General features: G+C 37.8%; 1 protein-coding gene across 9 annotated transcripts in view; it reads right to left on the reverse strand.

Annotated features, from left to right (window-relative positions):
- The window catches only part of LOC131434652 (uncharacterized), a 554,689-nt gene that overhangs the window by 10,643 nt on the left and 523,327 nt on the right, over positions 1–20,719 (reverse strand). For 7 of the 9 annotated variants that reach the window (XM_058601601.1, XM_058601596.1, XM_058601597.1 and 4 more), the window contains 6 exons: positions 14,370–15,056; positions 13,528–13,722; positions 3,863–4,837; positions 3,636–3,800; positions 2,954–3,563; positions 2,660–2,863 (listed from right to left, as the gene is read on the reverse strand). In XM_058601601.1, the coding sequence (XP_058457584.1) occupies positions 2,660–2,863; positions 2,954–3,563; positions 3,636–3,800; positions 3,863–4,837; positions 13,528–13,722; positions 14,370–15,056 (2,836 nt within the window). The remainder of the gene's footprint in view (positions 1–2,659; positions 2,864–2,953; positions 3,564–3,635; positions 3,801–3,862; positions 4,838–13,527; positions 13,723–14,369; positions 15,057–20,719) is intronic. The other 2 variants (XM_058601602.1, XM_058601603.1) reach the window with 2 other exon arrangements.

The raw sequence follows: 20,719 nt of genomic DNA on the forward strand, positions 1-20,719 counted from the left end.
CAATATAAACTGGATGAACATCGTTTGACAGCTATCAGTGGTTTGCTCACGGAACCACCCGCGATCCCATTTCAACCAGAATATTAGTTGATTTTCTGAATTCGATTGGTTAAAATTTGGTACAACTAATCGATTGTTGTTTTAACTAAACTGTCATTTTTGTTTTTCGATTAGCAGAAACGATGGTTGAAACAACTAATTTAACTGTTTGAAAAAAAAAATGCTGTCAATTAGTGAGGACACATACCTTTCAATTTCAACAAATATTTTAGTTGAAATAACTGGTGTTGTTATTGAAACAAAATTCTGTTAGTTGAAAAATAAATCGGTTTTATTTGTTTTAGACATTCCAAATAGTTGATTCAACTCGAACATAATCAAAATATACTTACTGATACACGTCATGATCTATTTGAAATAAGTTCGGTATGTTGAGATTCATGAATTAAATATCGTTGTTAAAATATAAACAGTATTTTATATTGACATGTAATATCATTAGGGCTGGGAAAACCACCAATCACTGCTGATTTCAAGTGATCTTAACCAAGGAATAAATTATCATTACGAAATCAGAACTGATCTGATCTCTAAGTGATTTTGATTTTTGTATGATCATGATCATGTCAAGTCGAGATCAGTAAAGATCTAAATTCTAAAAAAAACCTCTGATTCCATTGGAAATGATTGATGTAGAAAAACGTTTTTAATTAGCAAAAAGCGCCCGGAGGCGCGAGTAAATTAGCGAAATTATTAAATTTACTTAAAATTAGTATTGAAAGATAATGCTTTAAAACGGTTGAACTAAAGTTATGCACTGATAATTTCAGTCATTTTATAACATGAGCTTGGGTGCATAAACCGCTGGGAATTGGAATTTTGCGACGGCAATTCAAACGCGCCGTTCAATCACAGCGCGTTCTGTGTGTTTGAAACCCTTCGCTCCTGTTACTTTCATAAATTAAATTCATGTCAAAAAGCGTTTTATTGCTAATGCATGAACATCATCATCGGTATCAAACAGCTGGAAGTAAAACAGTCTGCTAGAAGTAAATCAATGATCGAATTTGAAGAATAAAATTTTTGCGCATACCTGAAAGATTACGAGATCATTCCTTAACATTTTCTTATTTGTCACCAAATCTTTTTCATCTTAAATAAGGTAAACTTTATCACAACACCGCTGTTAGATAAACACTTGTTATCATAAATTTCTCAACTCGAATGAACACAATTTCACCAAACGCTTTAGCCATCGATGTTGTTTTCATTGACATTTTGAAGCGACGCGAACAGATTTCAACTAAAAAAGTTGTTGATTTTGCATTGCGATTATTGTTTTCCTTTCAACTGTCTCCGGCATTTGACAGCAATCAAAACAACATATTTTTCAACTACTTGAATATATGAAAATCAAAAACCATATTGGTTGAATCAAAAAGAAATTAGTTAAATCAACTATCGCAAAAATCAAAAACTGCGATATCGCAATTTTATGATCGAAGGGTTCTCCGTGCTCATTGGTTCGGTCGTTATTATTTTATTATATTCTACAATATTCTATAACATTCCACAGTATTCCATGGTACACAAACCACCAATAAACGTCAAAGATGGATTCGATTTACCGTTCATTTATTGTCATCGTGTGAAACCCAATTGGGATACGTTTACTCTACTTAATTTTCACTTCACACTGGTAATAAGGGCCGGTAGTATGAAAATAAAACATAAAAAAGAGCTCAGTTAAGCCCTACCGGCCTCTCCAACCCCGGATGTTGGAGCGTAATGCAATCAACATCTTATTCAAGTCGTTCCATATATTATTCATTTAATTCAATTATGAAACTAAAAACTGTAACTGTATCTTTATCAAATTGTAACGCTAATTGATTGTATGTGATGATGTTTGCAATACCGTCAAGCCCACCAACCAAAGGGAGGGATTTGCAATCGAAACCCGATCCGAATCCAAACCAGACGTGTAAAGGTATTGTAAAAAAATTTTCGGGTTCGGGTCGGGTAAGGTCATTTTTTTTAAATATTTTCTACGAGTACGGATCGGACTCAGATTTTAGAAAAAAAAAGTATATATAGATTTGGGTTCATTTACCCGAAGCCCAACACGAAAAGTAAGTGTGGTAGAGATTCATAATAAAAGTAGAAAAGTAGAGTATGGTAGATTTAAGTTGCCAAAAAGTACCACGTGTACTTTGGAGCTCTAATAAGATGAATACTTCTCAGGTACTGTGGAACTTTTGATTGCTTGGAGAGACAACGCTTAAATTTAAATTTGATATTGATTTTTCCAATTTGAACATTCTTCACAGAATATGCAATAGATAATGGTAGTCTCAATCCGTTATCATCTTGAACTATGATCTAATTTCCATTTATTATGTGCGCTTAGTGTAATCTAAAACAATTCGAAAGTAAAATGCAAGGAAAACCTCTTAGTTCTCTTCTACAGCACAATCTTTTCATTGATGACGAAGACGAAAATATTAGCTTGGATAAAATCGATTTATTTTCAATATTGATGTACTAATAGATTACCATAATATAGTTTTAAATCTTCTTTACTTGCGGACTTAGCAAAATGTGCGAACTCCCATCAATTCACAAGAAATCTTATGCAATCGGTCAAGTTTCCACTTACCATCATTATTGGTACTGCTGTAGGACGGCGGAAGCAGCGGCGGTTTCTCGTCCTTCAGTATCACCGGCGACTTGTTGCCGATTTCCGGTTTCTCGTCCAGTTCATCCTGGAATATCACCGGAATACCCTTCGAGCGGAACGACTTGCGTTCCTCATCGGTACCTTGATGGGATTGGGATGCGATAGGTTGGAAATTGATATATTCTTCGATTATTGGATAATGTATTAGCCTTTCACCAATCGGGGTTAGCAGTGGGGGTGCAATTTTGACAGGTTAGTGATTGATCGACTTACCAAGTTCCATTTTGCCGGTAAGCCGCCGTCGGTACAGGATACACGCAATGATGAAAGCGATCAGTAGCATTGTCAGGATTATCACAGCCGGCAGGACGAAGGTGAGAAGATAGTCATCCTTGGCGATTGGAGGCGGCAAAGTCTTTTCCGGTTCATTCGTCACGTGGATCGGAGTGTCGTAACCCTGACAGGTTCCCACCGGAATCAGACTAACGTTTTGCAGGCTGAACTCCTGACCAAGAATCTCCCGTACCTTGGCGCGAATGGTACCATCCGGATACATCAGAATGTTTCGCATGCTTTCAATCTCCTCATTCGGGCAGCGCTGGTGCTGTCGGTAGAGCGTTGTGTTATAGAAAGCCACCTGTACCTGACCGCTGTGCATGATTGTGCGGATATTTCGGATCTGAATGTAGTTGGTGTTGGCATCGCCGAATACCTGAGCGAGCCGTTCGATGAATCTTCGTTGCGTTTGTGCGGTACTGAACTGTTCGTGAGTTGTATCCAGCGTCAGTTCGAACAAAACACTGTGGTCGCGCTTGGGATGGGCTTGGTGAACAACTACAACCAGAGCATCGGTGGCGGTGAGTCCTTCGCGATCTTCGGCCATCTGAAATAGAAAAACCGGCAATTTTGTATTTTGTTTTACGCGTGAACATGAAACAATATGCTTGGAACTCACCAGCAGATACTCCTTCTGACCAATGTCACTGTTTCTGGGTATTCCGAAGAACTCGTGGTTCTTCGAATCGAACTGCAACCAGTGATACTGATCCAGCGGGCTTCTTATGGTCGTCAGTAGCTTCAGCTTGAGATCGGTGCCATCCTCGGGATCGTAGAAAGTATCCTGAAAGCGAGCAATCATTTAATCAATACATGAAACAAAACGTTATCCACTCATCAACTCACAATCGGTACTTTGTAGACGAGCAGATGGCCAACGGTGGCGTTTACTCGATCCACCTGATTCCGGGTCGTTGGTGCAAAATTCTTCGTAGCAATTGTCTGCGTTGGTTTAACCTTCGGAATAAGCGACTTCAGGCACTGTCCAATTTGCTGGCCCTGAACGGATTTCACCAAAATATCCGGATTCAGTGCATCATTGAGGGCCTTTTCCGTCAGTTGGACTACCAGCTCTTCCAGTTTCTCCTCGGGGCAGCGATCCTTCGGCAGTGTTTCATTGGTGTAAACAAACGTGGCTAGATTCGGATCCTGAATACTGTTGCGAACCTCACGAACTACGATGTTAGTCAGCGAAACGTCACCGAGCACCTTGGCGATACCACGAATCACCTCGATCTGCCAGTCGACGTTTCGGGCGAATTTGCGCTGCAATCGCAGGGCCAAACTGATTTCATGATTAACACTGCGATGAGATTTGTGCTGCTGGACGGATACATCGACGGTTTCGTTAACTGACTGCTCGCCGGAATCGACAGCTTGCAGTATATAGTGCCACTTGGAGACGTCCTTTTCCAACGGGAGACCGTAAATTTCTCTGGTTTCTACATTAAACTGTACCCAAGAATTGTTCTTCAGTTGATTGCCATGGCTATCGAACAGCTCCAGCCGAAGGTTGTTGCCATCTTCGGCATCGTAGAAGGTTTCCAGTGGTACCGGCAGACTGAACACTTTACCGGCAATGATGGCTTGCTTCGGAATCCGGTTTCTAATGATCGGATGTAGATTGGTTGGTTCGTCCAGTTCGGTTGTGCTCGGTTGTGTTGTACTGGCGGTTGAAGCTACGGTCGTTGATGCTGTTGAGCTAGCTTCGGTGCTGATTGAATTTGTTGTTGTTGTTGTTGTCACTGGGATCGTTGTCGACGGGCTTGTGGACGGAACGGTTGTTGGCGAGGGAATCGTCGTTGCATCGGGTGTTGTGGACTGTGAAGGAAGAAAATATATAAATGAAATAGTTGAAACTCACAGAATATAGTTATGAAGTTACATCCTTTAAGAAAACTATAACAACTATTTTCTTTGAAATTCGGAAGTTAACCTTTTGGGTTCGAAGAGCACGACAAATAAATCAACGGTTTGGTCCTTTTTAGGATCGAAAAATCGATCCCAAACAGTTTACGGAATGTTCTTTAATAAAATAGGAATCGCGTAAAAATTTTATTGAGCCAAGCGGTTTATGTTGAACTGCAGGTGGCATAACTGTCATTATAAAAGATAGTTACCTTAGAAAATGAACGTTTTTTTATAACTCCCATTTTATTGTATTCATCTCGTTGTTATTTCAACACAAAATCCAATGTTGCATAAATACGTATTATTTTTATATATGTAATTTTTGCTCACGTTATAACGCCACCGAGCCCACCGTGCATTTATCACACCACTACCATACGAAACAGCAGTGCGTAAGCAATATAGGAAATGATGAAAAGTTTGTGAAATTCGCTTGAAACTTTTCCACACTTCGGTTTTTTCGGCTATAGTTTTCCAATTTTGAGTTGCCTTGATTATTTGTCAAATTTTGTTTCGAATTCTATTTATCTATTTATCAGTTCTAAAGTCATCCTCGTGGAACGAAACAGTAACAGTTTATATATTTCAAAAACTCATCACGGCTCGGCAAAGCAAAATTTCAAAATTTTAAGAAAACTGAGTAGTGATAAATTTAATTATGAAAACTTAAGTGTTTTTTCGAAGTTCTTCGGAAGCATGTTTGGCTATGCTGATGCAGATTCGGTTGGATTTTTGGTGTCGGTTGGTTACTGTTCAAGAAATCAATATCCATTATTATACTTCAAAGAACAGAATGATTACCCGAAAATGAACTGAAGTCGGCACGAGTTCTCTAAAGCGGCCTAGAGAGCCTCAATAGGTCGGAATAGTAATTATGTCGGTTTTCTGGGATTCTCATGGTATACTTTTGATGGAATTATTATCGACAACAAGCATTAGGGTGCATTATTGGAGCGATGGGTGATCTTAATCGTAGAAACGGTTTCTGAATCGATGTAAGATGAAGAAATAAGGAATTCAGATTGAAATTAAAAATTTTAACTGGTTATCGACTTTCGGTTTTATATGGAATTGCTCTATTTTTTTAGAATGTGCAAAGTCCGTTCAATAGTCTAAGTTTAATCGAAGACAATGAACGAACTCATAATCTTGTGCATCTGGAAATCAATGCTTGTTCTGTTTTGAAGTTTTTGGCCGCTATTCCCGGAACCAAAAACCGATAGTAATGCCAAATAGAGTTTGTACGGCAACCAATTAAGGAGCAAGACTCTTTGCAAGCATATAAGTAATGTCAACAATTTGTGTGTAAAAACAAATTCCGGTGCTTATTTTCCTGATTTTAATCAACAAATCTTCCATATGGTTGAAAAATAATCCAATCGGATCATTCTGCATAAAATTGCAATCCAAGAAAAGCGAAAATCTTCAGGAATCAGAACAAATTGGCTCAAATGGCACGTTCCCCTTGATATTTGGACACGGAACGACCGAAATTAGCTCTCCGCCTAATTCGTATTACTGTTTTTGAATTAGTTGATTTTAACAACATAATTTCCAAAATAACTATAAAATTAGTTAAAATTGAGAATTTACTTTGCTTTGTGTGCCATCTAGTGGCTAGTTGTCATTACGGTGTTAACGTTTTTTCGGTGACACAGCGCCATATGCAGAAACCAATTCAACCATTTATGTTGGTTGAAAACAACGTTTTATTTCTCTAATTCAACTACAAAATTAATTGAATGAATATGAAGTGTGCCTTAGCTAAGAAATGACAGGACGTTTAATTGGTGAAATAGCCATTTCAACAAATATTTTATTATTATTAAGGGAACTAGAATTAGAAAATCTAAATTAGCAAAAGTAAGATTTTTTTAGTTGTCTCAAAAAATAACTAACTAAAATCAGAAAATCAACTAATTTTTTCGCCAAAATGCTGATTTCGGTCTTTCCGTGGAGATTTTTGCCTTATTATTGCGATATAAAGATTCACGTGCCTTCTATAAGTGGATATGGAATGTTGTCGTAAAACTATTTATTTTTCCGGAAAACCGCTTTTGTAACAGAAAATATTTAGTTTTGTTTATTTTGTGTAGCGCAATCTAAGACAAATCCGCTGAAGCAGTGTTGATAACTTTTTGCCTTTCTTATATAGAAAGGTTATATGCAATCACTTGAAAAACCGACTAGTGAAAATTGGCCCGAATGGCCAAGTGTCATATACCATTCGACTCAGTTCACCGAGCTGAGCAATGTCTGTGTGTGTGTGTATGTGTCAAATAATCTCACTAGGTTTTCTCGGAGATGGCTGAACCGATTTTGACAAACTTAGATTCAAATGAAAGGTCTCGTAGTTCCATACGGAATTCCTGAATTTCATCCGGATCCGACTTCCGGTTCCGGAATTATAGGGTAAAATGTGTTCAATATTGTACACCGTCACTTAAAATATTTTCGGATACAACAAACATTTAAATCGTAATTTAGAGTGCGTACTAGAAGAGTTTGTGTGTCATGTTAGTTGGTGATCGGTTCTTTGGTTTGTGGAAATGACTCACGCAATCAAAGCATTGTTTTATTCTGTATGTTATACTAGTTAATGCACAAACAATCTCTTGGTTTGTTTCAAAAATCGAAGAGATAAATTTTGAATGGAATACCACAATATTATATGTACATGAGAAAGGCATCATTACACCACTAGGTGGATTAAAACAGATTTTTATTAGGGAATTGAAATCTACAGTAAAATAAATGTAAGCAATTTTCCATCAAACGTTGGTAAAAAATTTATCAAAACTAATATTTCATCCAAAAAGTCTGGCTTAACGTTCGCTTGAGAATAAATTATTGCTGCAAAAGATTGTTTGAAACTCAATAGTGCAAGCCACTTTGATAAACTGGATGCACTGCATATATGAATACATAGATCTATGATATACGTACCAAAAAAGGACGTAATACACAAATTACCAATACAAGTTAACTTGGTTTACTCTTGATCCTTAACAAGACCTTGAAATTGGAATAGTTTTTAGCCATCTTGAAAAGTTTTTCAACACTCATCTTTTTGTGTTTCTGGACCCGTAGGTCGGATCTCGATAAAAATTGTTATTATATTTGAATATGAAATCGTGAAAATCGGCTCAGCAATATCATAGCAATAACCCTCATCACTCTGCTATTCTGGACCCGTAAGTCGAAATTGAACAATCTATGGAACTATATGATATGTGAGAGAAATAATATATTCCGTTTTAACTCTAACTGTTTGCTATGTGAATTCGTAAATTATTATTAATTTTTTTCGGGGTAAAGCGGGGTATTTGACAGCGCCTTACTTTGCCTGAGTGGGTGCAAACTCTGGTAAATCATACTGATACAATTTAGATGCGCAAAAAATGGTACGCAAAACTTAATTTTTTACTCGATGTAATTTTCGAACAGTTTTTGTAAAATTCAACTATCAATTGTTGATGGAATTTTTTGAAATATAAGAGATTTTATTAAGTACCCCGCTTTGCCCCCTGCATGGGACGGGACGATTGCTCTGAGCCATTATTTACCGTAATGAATATTTAAGTAAAAACATTTTTAGCCGGGTTATTAGTTACTTAAAACAATGGCAATTTTTATACGCAATAGATATCTCATTAAAATAGTATAATAATCATTAAATGAGAATGTTCTCGTTTTGCTCCTCCTTCCCCTACTTTAGAATCTGCGATTAAGCTTTCAAAACACAGACGGTATTGAAGGCGCACCTAGAATTAGATATCAGTAATATTGTGTTTTTTTTATCTGAGGGTCCCTCCGGAAATGAAATCTTGGGTACGGGCCAGAAGATCTACGGAAATTCCCGAAAATCTGCCATCACTGCCGATAAGGCTGTTATTCTTTAGCACACAATTAACGACACTGGACCCACTAATCACGTAGAAGTTATCGGAATAAACATATAATATATTCCATATGACGATTATTGATGCTGATAATTCTCTAAGGGATTTTGATGCAATAAAACGAATTAATATTTTGTTCATTAAATGCATCTACAATTCAATCTGCATGTAGCCTATATTTTCTTCGATTCGATTTCATGTTCCTCATGCTTTACACTAGCAATCTTGCACTACGTTTGCTTTTGTGCTATAGGTGAAATTTAGAAAGGTTACACCTTTTACTGTAGGAGAAAGATAAGACTATACAGAGATTTTGATATTTCATCTTACATTTCTATTAGATTATACAATTTTATACTGCCAGAAAATCATCGACCACTTAACCATCGAAACTCGCCATATTGAAGCTGTAAAGAACGTTACTGCTTTGTTATATATGCAAAGCACATAACAATCATTGGACCAAATAGATTAAATTCATTGAATGTCATGTGATTTGCATTTTATTTTGAATGGATACATATAACTAGAATGGGTTTGAAATTATGTCGGAATAATGTGATCTTTTTAATGATATTCATGTGATTATGTTTTTCAGTGTAGGAAAGAACCTGACAACTCGGTAATAACATGTGATTTGGCCATATCGTACGATAGGATCTTGCGAGTGCTACAAAATCTAATGCTAATTGCTCGGCTCTACAACTTTCATTAACACGATCATCGATATAAACTTATAGATGGAAGCCCAATCTACGAAATTATGCACAACATGCTTGAAGTCCGTAGGTCTGAGGACAGAGGGTCGCGTGTTGAGTTTTAAATCGACCACGTGTCTCGCTAAATTCCCTTTGCGCCTCGTATTTCTCTTGTACTCTCTCGTATATGAGCAAACTGTACCGGGTTGCCAGCATACATTTTATCATTTTGATGAGAAGTTTAATCCAGCCCGGTGGCAACAATAAGGCGCTCTAGCCAGTGCTATCGTAACCAACATCTCGGTCCTTCGGGGCCTTCAAAGCTAGCAAGTCAGTGAGAGCAAAGTAAACAAAATGAAGTAAAATACAACACATCATCGATTGGGAAAGTCGGTATTACAATTTGGCACCGCACGTTTCATAACGATATCACATTTATCATCAAACATATAAAAATCAACTTTGTTTCAACAAATCACAGATATTTAGCATCAACAAACTCTTATATATGTTTACACACTTCTTCGTTGTTTTCGTCTTTGTGGAAAAGATGATGGTCACAAGAACTTGGCGGCCCAGCAGGGACTTGGTTTTATTACATAAATCTATCGTATGGGTTGAACATTACATAGATTCCAATGAACAATGAAAAAAAATCAACTTTCACAAAGATTTAATGCGAAACAAAAAATGTGTTTATATACAATGAAACGTCTGTGTGTTAGGCAGCCTTGTCGAGCCAATTTAATTTCTTTCTCCTTTTTCTGAATGCTATCAGGAAACCAAAGCGAAAAAAAGGGCGGATGCATTGAAACTGACTTTGTTTAACTGAAAAATACAAGACTTTATTTAATTATTTTTATCGCGATAACATATATGTTGTTGTGTACTAATCGCATCTAAACTAAATTATCTAGACTTTGTCACGGTAGATTTATGATACAATCCTTCAAAGCCGAGATATTCGATGAACAAGTAGAGGTATGCATTTCCGAGCGTTGAAATTTTTCTTTTTTTTTTACTTTTTTATTTATGACTTCTGGTCAGTCAGTAATTTTTACTTTTTTCGGTTTTTTAACGATATCAAACTAACTGGAGATTATAGGAGGAGAAAGAATATGAAATCATAGAGCCATAGTACTCAAGGAAGAGCAAGGATGTGAAGAATAAAGTGCGGAAAAGTGAGACGTGACAAGGGTCATTTAAGTAAGCAGAAAGCTTCTCGTATCTAAACTTTTACCTTTTACCAGAGGAGTCGAACTTAGGCATCTTAGCGATACGAGTCATCCGAGTCTCTGATATGTCAGAAAGTAAAGGCAAAGGTCATTTGCCATTTACTGTCCGAACCGGCTAACATATTGAAAATTTCACAGAATATTCTCAACTAAATTTCGAAGACATTGTCAGATGGGTTTTTCTATATTCTGCACCGTTTCCAAGAAAATATAATTTGAAATGGGAAAATAGCAAAAAACCTACCACTTTACGGTACTGTCCTCAGCCCTTAAGTCTCGAGTAATGAGAATTATTTTTAGTAACTTTCAAAAGGGCCTGTCGCACGATACGCCCTAATCACATGTCAGTACCGAAATGTTCTATTTCCAGAAAAATATTTCGACAGTCCCACGACAAAAGGGCCTAACTACAAATGACAGTTTCTTTTTGTTTACTTTTTATTTCACGATTTACCGGATTGATTTTATATTTGACGCCTTACTCTTCGCAAAACTTTCAAGTTCAAACTTGAAGTTGAAGTTGCAGTAATGGCTCCCTAAGACAAGACATGACAACTGAGGAGGCTGCTTTTCTTCCAAAATGGACCAGTTTCTGATTGGCTGATTTCGATGTTGTTACCCGGACAATGTGGAAAGAAAAAACTTTTGCAGGGTACGCGAGCAATGATGCCAAGTATAAAGAAAATCAGAAAACAAGTTTATTAAAATGTATTTTTCACTTTTTTTCAATCTCATTTGTAAAAAATGTTTATAGTGTGTAATTAAATCAGCATCAAGCCGTTTTTCCTTTTAGAGAATTAAAGTGCAACCAAAAAAGATTTTTTAAATTAGTGTTAACTCGAAAGTGTGTTTAGTTTTACGAGAAGAATTAACTGTTGTGTTCCACATTGTGGTCGCACTAAGCATTGCTATCCAAACTTGACTATTTCCGGTTACCAAAAGATCTGGTAATACGTCAACAATGGATTCGATTTTGCGTTCAACATGAGATATTTTGTGTTTTGTCATCAAAGCTCAATTAATTGTTTTTATGTATTAATATATAATAAAAAATGCATTCACCAAAACATACATGTTTATTTAAAAAAAAAACCGAGTCTAAAAATTTAAATTGAATATTTATTTTTTTCTTAGCATAAAGTTAATAAAAAAATCTGTAAATATGGCTACACTGTACCAATACGTTGGTATTTATTCCACAGGGCAAAAATGACGAGAAGGATGATTCGGAAGGAAGAATAAGAAGCCAGTTGTCAGGTCTTGTCTTATATGGCTCCGGAATAATCGAAAGAGAAAGTAAACAAAGAGACGCTCTCATTTGCAGTTAGGCACTTTTGTCGTGAGACTGTCGATTTCTCTTCATATTTTGGTTGCTCCTTGTCATAAATAATACACGGAAAATAAAAACTATCTATTATTAATTTACTTAATTTTGAGTTTTTTGGAATCTTTTCTTTCATTCGCTCCTTCCATTGTTGTCAAAATTCAAAGAGCAAAACAACCCAACAGCGAGAGTTTCGTTCAATAAACTAAAATTAAGTAAACCGTATCAACCTGAAGTTGAGTCAATACGACTCAACTGTAGAGTAAATATAACTTACCATTGAGTAGATATAACTCATTGTTAAGTATTTTTTTGCACGTGCCTTACGGAAACTGTATAGAGCCACTTTACCTAAAATTAGGTTATTGAACGGAACCCCCAAATTCGGTGGAACGTACTTAAAATTAGGTTGTTTTGCAGTTCTGTGTACAATTAGGTTTAACAAACAGGGATGCCTGGTTCACAGATAAATCTGTGTTTCACTGATTCTCAATACACTGCACGGATTTTAAAAATGCCACAGCTTTTCACCGATTGCTAAAATGAATCACATACTGACAAAGAGCCCCAAAAAATCTTTAAATTGTTAGGGAAAACACAGTGAAAATGTATTTCCGACAGAACGTTTGAAAGTAGCGGAACCTCTATTGGTATAAAAATAAACACATTTGGCATCAAAGATAAAATTTCGATTTTCATGTTCACCCTTAAGGTGATTTGTACAGAACAAAAATTTTCAAACTTTAAGCGCGGCACCACTTACTCATATCCAGGGATGCCAGTTCACAGACTTTAAAACTTTCTGCACAGATTTTCGCAGAAAATGATCACAGATTTTCACAGATTCTGAAATTAATCAGATCACAGTTTAGCATCAAAAAGTACAGAGCGGTCGAGTAAAAAGGTACAGAGCGGTTGGTAGTAAGACTTTCTTTTTGCTAACAAAAATGATTCCGATCAGCTATTATGGTACGGGAAACGTGCACAGATTTTCACAGACAGGTTTTTGGCTTGATCACAGATTTTTGAAAAAATGACCTGGCATCCCTGCTCATATCCGATTTACCTCAAATTTTGCATTTTTTTTTTGAGGTGCTTAAACTTTTGAGCACTACCGTCTTACGAAATTGAAGATGACTCCAAAATAATGGCCAGTGGTTGTTTAAAACTGGTATTTAAACTAAAATGAACATATAAAAACACACCTCTGTTAGCATACAGGGTATTTGGTGAGGTTATGTCATGTCCGTGTAAAACCCAATAGAATTGCTACGATTTGGTTCACCTCCAGTTGTCAGGGTAATATGAATGTTAATGTACAAAGTGGTTTTGTGAACTGTTTGTGAAACATCTTCGCATCGTACAAATGTGGAAGATCCAAGCAAGCCACAAAAAAGGATAATTTCTTAGTTTTTAACGTCCAAAGCTTAACGATACTCACCTCCGTACTGACGGCGGCAACCGGATCCACGATGCCCGGCAGACGTCCGACCGGGGTAGCAGGACTGGTCGGCAGTTCCTCCTCCAGCTCGTCGTCGTACTCGTCATCGTAGTTTTCTTCGAATGTGTCTTCGTTCGATTCCCGCTTTCCACCGATCGGTGCTGGAGCTTTACTTACGGTCGTCGGAGTGGTGGCCTATGACAAGGTCGAGATGGTTTCGGGTTTTCAGTGGACAAAGGAACGAAACAGAAAAAAGTTTCATTAGTAAGGCCAACCAACGAATGGTGAATGCAGTTGCAAAAAAGAAACCTAAACCAAAACAAAAAGTTGTTTGTACTGTTGGCACTATAAACTCAAAAGCGCAAGAAAGCTAATTGCAGTTTTTTTCAAATAAATCATTGTTGTTGATAATCGGAATGAGAACTAAGTGAAATGATAAATGTACTAACATAAGTGATCCAAAAGCGTTAAAATTATTAATAAAATCCATTAGCCGCATTGCAAAAATGTTCAATATATACAAAATAAAATGTTGTTTTGCGAAATGAAACATTGTTAGCTTTGGTTTTGTACAAAAAAGGAACACATCTTAACCGAAGGAAAAATTTACAAAAGAACTATTGAAAATTGATAAAAACCGTAACTAAAATTGTTTAGCTTCAAACATTGGTGCAGGTAAGTATTTTTTTTGTAAAATTGAATTTGTGCATATTTTGATATCAGCAAAGCTCGTCGAAATGTTGTATCATTTTTTTTTTCGATTTTTTTGGCTGTCAATTGTTTTGGCGCTAGCTCTCAAACAAAACGGAACAATCAAAAATTGGATTCTAACAATTCGCTACCTTTGATCGAAAACTAGTAGTAGTACTGTCGCTATCGGTAGGAGTAGCGGTACTAGTAGTAGTGCTAGTGGTAGTAGTAATAGCAGGAGTGGTGGTAGCGTCAACAAAAACCACACGCGGCACGGTTATGAGCTCAAGCGGTGTTGTGGATGCTGTTTCTGTTTCTGTTGTGGTTGTTGCTGTCGGTGACGGTAGCGGAGCCTGTGTAGTTGTGATGGTGGCGCTAAAACTGCTGCTACTGGTTGGAGAAATCGTAGTACTAGAGCCAATCGGTTCTATCGTCGTACTGTCGGGCTCTCTTTCCGCCATCACTGTCTCGGTACTGGTGACGGTTCTGATTGTGGGTGGAATTGCGGTACTTGTCGCAATCGAAACTACCGGGGCCACTGAATTGGGCAGTTCGGTGATAATGACCGTATCTTCGTACTCATCTTCGGTGGATTCTTCGGCCGGCACTTCTTCACTGTAGTGATCCTCTCCGAGCTGAAAGTCGCCCGTGGTTCTGGACGTTGTTGTAGCTATGCGAACTTGTTCCAGAGGACCCGTTTCCGTGGGAATCAAACCGGCGGATGTGATGGATATTGTGGACGCGGCAGCGGTCGAACCGGTCTGTTCGGCTTCGGTCAACGGCGTTCCCAGCGAAGTTGGCAGAAGTGATTCCGCAGACTCATCCTCTTTGTCGTCCGTCTAGAGAAGTGATTTTGAGTGGGGTGGGATTTTTTTTGTAGTATCAATTTTACGAAGTTTGCAGTTGCACGTGATCGCAGTTTTGTAGTTTTGGTTGGTTTATTATTTAGTAGAAGTGAATAGAAGTGAACGGGGAACTTGTTATTCTATAGATGTATCATAGTCAAGGCAACTGATAGAGGGTGTCATTCACTAAATATGAAGAGGGACTTTACATAGGGACACGATTCTTCAAAATTTGAGTAATTTCAATCGAGTATTGTGCTATACGGGTATTGTGGGTACTTGGTAGAAGTGTGCTTTCACGAGAATTAGTGGTCAGGCATTCAAGGTGTCATTTTGGTGTTTGGCCAAGCAGTTGCGTGCAGAACTTAAACAGATATGATCAAATGCTAATGTACAGCATGCAAAGTCGAGATAACTTCTTCATACAAGATACTACATGCGTGAATCGATAGGTTGTTTGATTTTCATAGATAGTCATTATAGTCATCGAAAACCTGATTTTGCCTTTGAAGTAGAACATGACAATCTTTACTGTTTTATATGGGGTTTTCAGGATACATGTTCAGATAAAATACGTTGAGAAATGATTATGGCGATTTTCAGAAACAGTACGTGTTGGACTAACATTGCGACCTTTACCTTCAGCGATCTACGCTTGAGCCTTGGTAACTTACTATTCAATAATTTCATTGAAAAAAAAAAACAAATCGTCGAAGTAATTGTTTTGTTAAAATTATCATGCTCAACATAATTTATTTTTAAATAAAATCCAAATAATGTTTCTCACTCTAACAGACCGAGGAGTTCACCATCCAATCACATATGTCTTGATTTACCCGTTTTGCCCGGTTTACCCAAAGTTAGATTTTATGAAAAGGATAATATCAAACGAGCTGCATCTCGAATAACTCAAATTTAGCTAGCTTATCGGTATGCCCTTTCGACAATGAAATGTGTATTTTTTTGGCGAAAAGTGGATTTATATTTTTTGTTTAAGAGATTTGAGACTTTTGATAAAACACTGCTTCATATTCAAGAGCTCTCTGCTGACATGTGGTAGACACTAAAACCAAATATAGATTTATTTTCGACTCCATCCAAGTAAAATCGAAACTCCATTGAACATCAATCGAATCGCCGGTTTCTTGTGAATTAAAAGAGAAATCTCTAGAAACTAGGTGGCGACCAGAAAACGATGTCTAAAGTTTTTTTGATATCTGAGATTGCACCTTCCGATTGAACGAATGGAAAGCAAAGGCAAAGAAAAAGCAAAAAAAGTCAAAGGAAAGACAGAGGAGAGGAAATAATGGATAGTAGAAAAGAGAAAGAAAAGGCAAATGAAAGGGAAAGGGAAACGGAAAGGGAAAGGGAAAGGGAAAGGGAAAGGGAAAGGGAAATGGGAAATGGGAAATGGGAAATGGGAAATGGGAAATGGGAAATGGGAAATGGGAAATGGGAAATGGGAAATGGGAAATGGGAAATGGGAAATGGGAAATGGGAAATGGGAAATGGGAAATGGGAAATGGGAAATGGGAAATGGGAAATGGGAAATGGGAAATGGGAAATGGGAAATGGGAAATGGGAAATGGGAAATGGGAAATGGGAAATGGGAAATGGGAAATGGGAAATGGGAAATGGGAAATGGGAAATGGGAAATGGGAAATGGGAAATGGGAAATGGGAAATGGGAAATGGGAAATGGGAAATGGGAAATGGGAAATGGGAAATGGGAAATGGGAAATGGGAAATGGGAAATGGGAAATGGGAAATGGGAAAAGGGAAATGGGAAAAGGGAAATGGGAAATGGGAAATGGGAAATGGGAAATGGGAAATGGGAAATGGGAAATGGGAAATGGGAAATGGGAAATGGGAAATGGGAAATGGGAAATGGGAAATGGGAAATGGGAAATGGGAAATGGGAAATGGGAAATGGGAACTGGGAAATGGGAACTGGGAAATGGGAAATGGAAAACGGGAAATGGAAAACGGGAAATGAGAAATGGGAAATGAGAAATGGGAAATGGGAAATGGGAAATGGGAAATGGGAAATGGAAAATGGGAAATGGGAAATGGGAAATGGGAAATGGGAAATGGGAAATGGGAAATGGGAAATGGGAAATGGGAAATGGAAAACGGGAAATGGGAAATGGGAAATGGGAAATGGAAAACGGGAAATGGAAAACGGGAAATGGAAAATGGGAAATGGGAAATGGAAAAGGGAAAGGGAAAGGGAAAGGGAAAGGGAAAGGGAAAGGGAAAGGGAAAGGGAAAGGGAAAGGGAAAGGGAAAGGGAAAGGGAAAGGGAAAGGGAAAGGGAAAGGGAAAGGGAAAGGGAAAGGGAAAGGGAAAGGGAAAGGGAAAGGGAAAGGGAAAGGGAAAGGGAAAGGGAAAGGGAAAGGGAAAGGGAAAGGGAAAGGGAAAGGGAAAGGGAAAGGGAAAGGGAAAGGGAAAGGGAAAGGGAAAGGGAAAGGGAAAGGGAAAGGGAAAGGGAAAGGGAAAGGGAAAGGGAAAGGGAAAGGGAAAGGGAAAGGGAAAGGGAAAGGGAAAGGGAAAGGGAAAGGGAAAGGGAAAGGGAAAGGGAAAGGGAAAGGGAAAGGGAAAGGGAACGGGAAAGGGAAAGGGAAAGGAAAGGCAAAGGAAGGACAAACCAGAGACAAAGAAAAGGTGAAAAGAATAGACATAGCAAAAGCAAGGCAAAGCGAAGGAACGGCAAAGGAAAGGTAAAGGAAAGGCAAAGGAAAGACAAAGGAAAAAAAGACAGGCAAAGGAAAGATAAAGAAAAGGCAAAGGGAAGCGAAAAGAAAAGCAAAAAAAAAAGAGAAATAAAAGCCGAGGCCGAGGAAAGGCACAGAAAATCGAATAAAAAGGAAAAAAGCAGGGCGAAGGAACGACAAAAGAAAGGCAAAGGAATGAGAAAAAAAGGAAAGAAAAGGTAGAGAAAAAGCAGCGTAACGACAAACGAAAGGCGAAGAAAAGGGAAATGTTAAAAAGGCAAGGGAAAGACAAAAGAAAGGCAAAGGATAGTTAAAGGATGATAGAAACGGCAAAGGAAATACCTAGAAAAGGTAAAAAAGGCAAAGGAAAGACAAAAGAAAGACAAGTGAAGGGCAAATGGAAGCTAAAGGAAAGGCAAAGGGAAGGGAAAGAAATGTTAAAGGAAAAGCCAACGAAATGTGAAGGAAAGGTATAAGAAAAGGAAAAAAGCTAAGGAAAGGTAGAAGAACTGCAAAGGAAGGCAACAATAGAGACAATTGAAAGACAGAGGAAAGACAAATGAAATGCAAGGAAAAGGCAATCGAATGGGAAATATGAGGGAACACTTTTAAGTTTTCAAGAAACGAAATTTGTTTTCATAATTACGTTTTTTTTCTTAAGGCAATATACATTAACGATTTACTCATTTTAGTAGGTTGGACCTAAACTCGCCATAACTAAGCTCAGTTTTTGCAATGACTGACTGGAAACATATATTGGAGAAACCAATTGAATGAGAAACTCACAGAAAAGATGATTTTTTGGAAAAAGATACGCCCAGAGATGGGACTCGAACCTGCGTTCTTAATTATACCGCTACTCGGGTTAGCGGTTCAATGCATAGGACGCTGGTCTTACAAGCCAGCTGTCATATGCTCGAGCCCCGACCTTAAAGGATTCTTAGTGTCAGTAGGATCCATAGTACTAGCCATGCAATGATTCTATACGCTAAGAATCGGCTGCGAAGCCTGTTGAAACAGAAAGTCCAAATTGCACGGAAGGAATGTAATGCCAAGACTTTGACTTCGCTACCATTTCGCCACCCTAAGCCTTGTGATAGACACAGCTCTAACACGCGACTAGGTATGGTAAAGCGTACATCGAACATGGTAAAAATCCTAGTTGTTTCAAGACCGATATCTTATATCCAAACCTCTTCTCTGTTTTTCAGACCATAAACACTAGTCTTCTCGCTTTATACCTATTCTTTCGCTTCCTATACCTAGTCGTGTGATAGAGCTGTGTGTATCACAAGGCTTAGGGTGGCGAAATGGTAGCGCGTATGGGCTAAATTGCTAAGAACGCAGGTTCAAGTCCTGTGTTTGAGCGTATCTTTATCGAAAAAAAAAATCTTTTCTGAGAGTTTCTCATTCACTTGGCTTCTTCAATATATGTTTCCACTCAGTCATTGTAAAAACTTGTTTTTCTTCGCCGTAGCAAGAAACGAGATGTTAGTTCACAGTTTTAGACATTTTGAATGCACAGTTAGAGTGGTATATTGATAGATTATACCGATTGCGATACGTAGTACGCAAAAGAGCAAAACCTGATCAATCGATGACAATTTTAGCTTAATATTAAGTAAGTATATCAAAATATTCATAATTTCTTTTTAAAGAAAAATAATTGTGCTTGATAAGCACACTTTCGTCGAGGACCATTTTTCCAAATAATTTTCAGAATAAAAAATTCAGAAAGGGTCGATAACTAATGGAATCTAATCATCAAAATAAAGTTTTTTAATGCATCAATCGCTTGTTCGGATTTAAAAAAATCATAGAATTTAGTTTTGGGTGAAAACAAATAAACCTTGAGAAACCACAATCTTTAGATGAAGAAACTGTTGCCAAAGATTCAGTCAAAGACACTCGAATTGCTCTTTTGCTAGTAAAAAATGGACTTGCGAAATATGTAGCAAGTTTTAAACCGCTAGAAGAAAGTGCAATTAATCCTTTTAATTCCACGTAGTCCGTAGCGGATAAACAACCAAACCAACAACCGTGTCAGCGTTAAGACGGTGTGATTTCCTGAGTGGATTTATTTGTGAAATGTGCTGTCCCGATCAGAAAGGAATGGTAGAATTTGATCGGATAAAATTAGTACGCTTTTGATAGTAAAATTTTCGTAGCTCAAAACATAAATTTTTTCCGCTCAGTTCATTTAGAGCGACGAAAAAAACGTAAATTTTAACTTTTCACATATCAGATTGTGATATCATTCTGATCGGGATCCTAAGTAAAGTTAACTGCGAGAGAGAGAGAACAGGAAGCTCGGGTTAAAAAAAGGAAACGGTAAAGCACTCCACCAGGAGAACTGAAGTTTTTCGGTAGACCAAGCAGAAGCTTTCTCTGCGTTTCACAGCGACTGCGTTGGCATCACTCGCTTTCCCGATCCCTTACAATAGTACTTCATCCCTTTTGATTGCGGTAGTTCTTTGCTACGAGTCAGTGATTGCGGAAAAAGAAATTAGATTTTTTGCCCGCTGCTGTTTAACTTGGCTCTTCCGGGAGAAAACTGAGAAAATGAGCTGGGAGGTGATACATTACCGTGGTGTTCAAATGCCGTTCCGCTGCCAAGGATGCAGCAGCTGTTCTTCAGCTTCAGCTGCACTTGATGCTCCGCCGGGAACGAAGGATATGAAGTTTAAAAGGCTCACCTCCAGATTTGTGTCAATAAATCAGGTTCAACTCGAGTCGGAACAGAACAGCGAAACCGCGTGTTTTCAAATACGTGATTATTAAAAAGGGGAAGGGGTGGGGAGGTTCTGCTCGTTTGGCGTTCTCTGAAATGAAATTTGATGTCGAACATTCGTTTGCGTAGTTTCAACTCCTAATCAAAAGATAGAGAGGAGGAAAGTTTAAAAACTTAATTGCATCAACGTCTCATGCATTTCTAAGTCATTTA

The sequence above is a fragment of the Malaya genurostris genome, chromosome 3 (assembly GCF_030247185.1).
Source record: "Malaya genurostris strain Urasoe2022 chromosome 3, Malgen_1.1, whole genome shotgun sequence".
In the NCBI taxonomy this organism is placed as follows: Eukaryota; Metazoa; Arthropoda; class Insecta; order Diptera; family Culicidae; genus Malaya; species Malaya genurostris.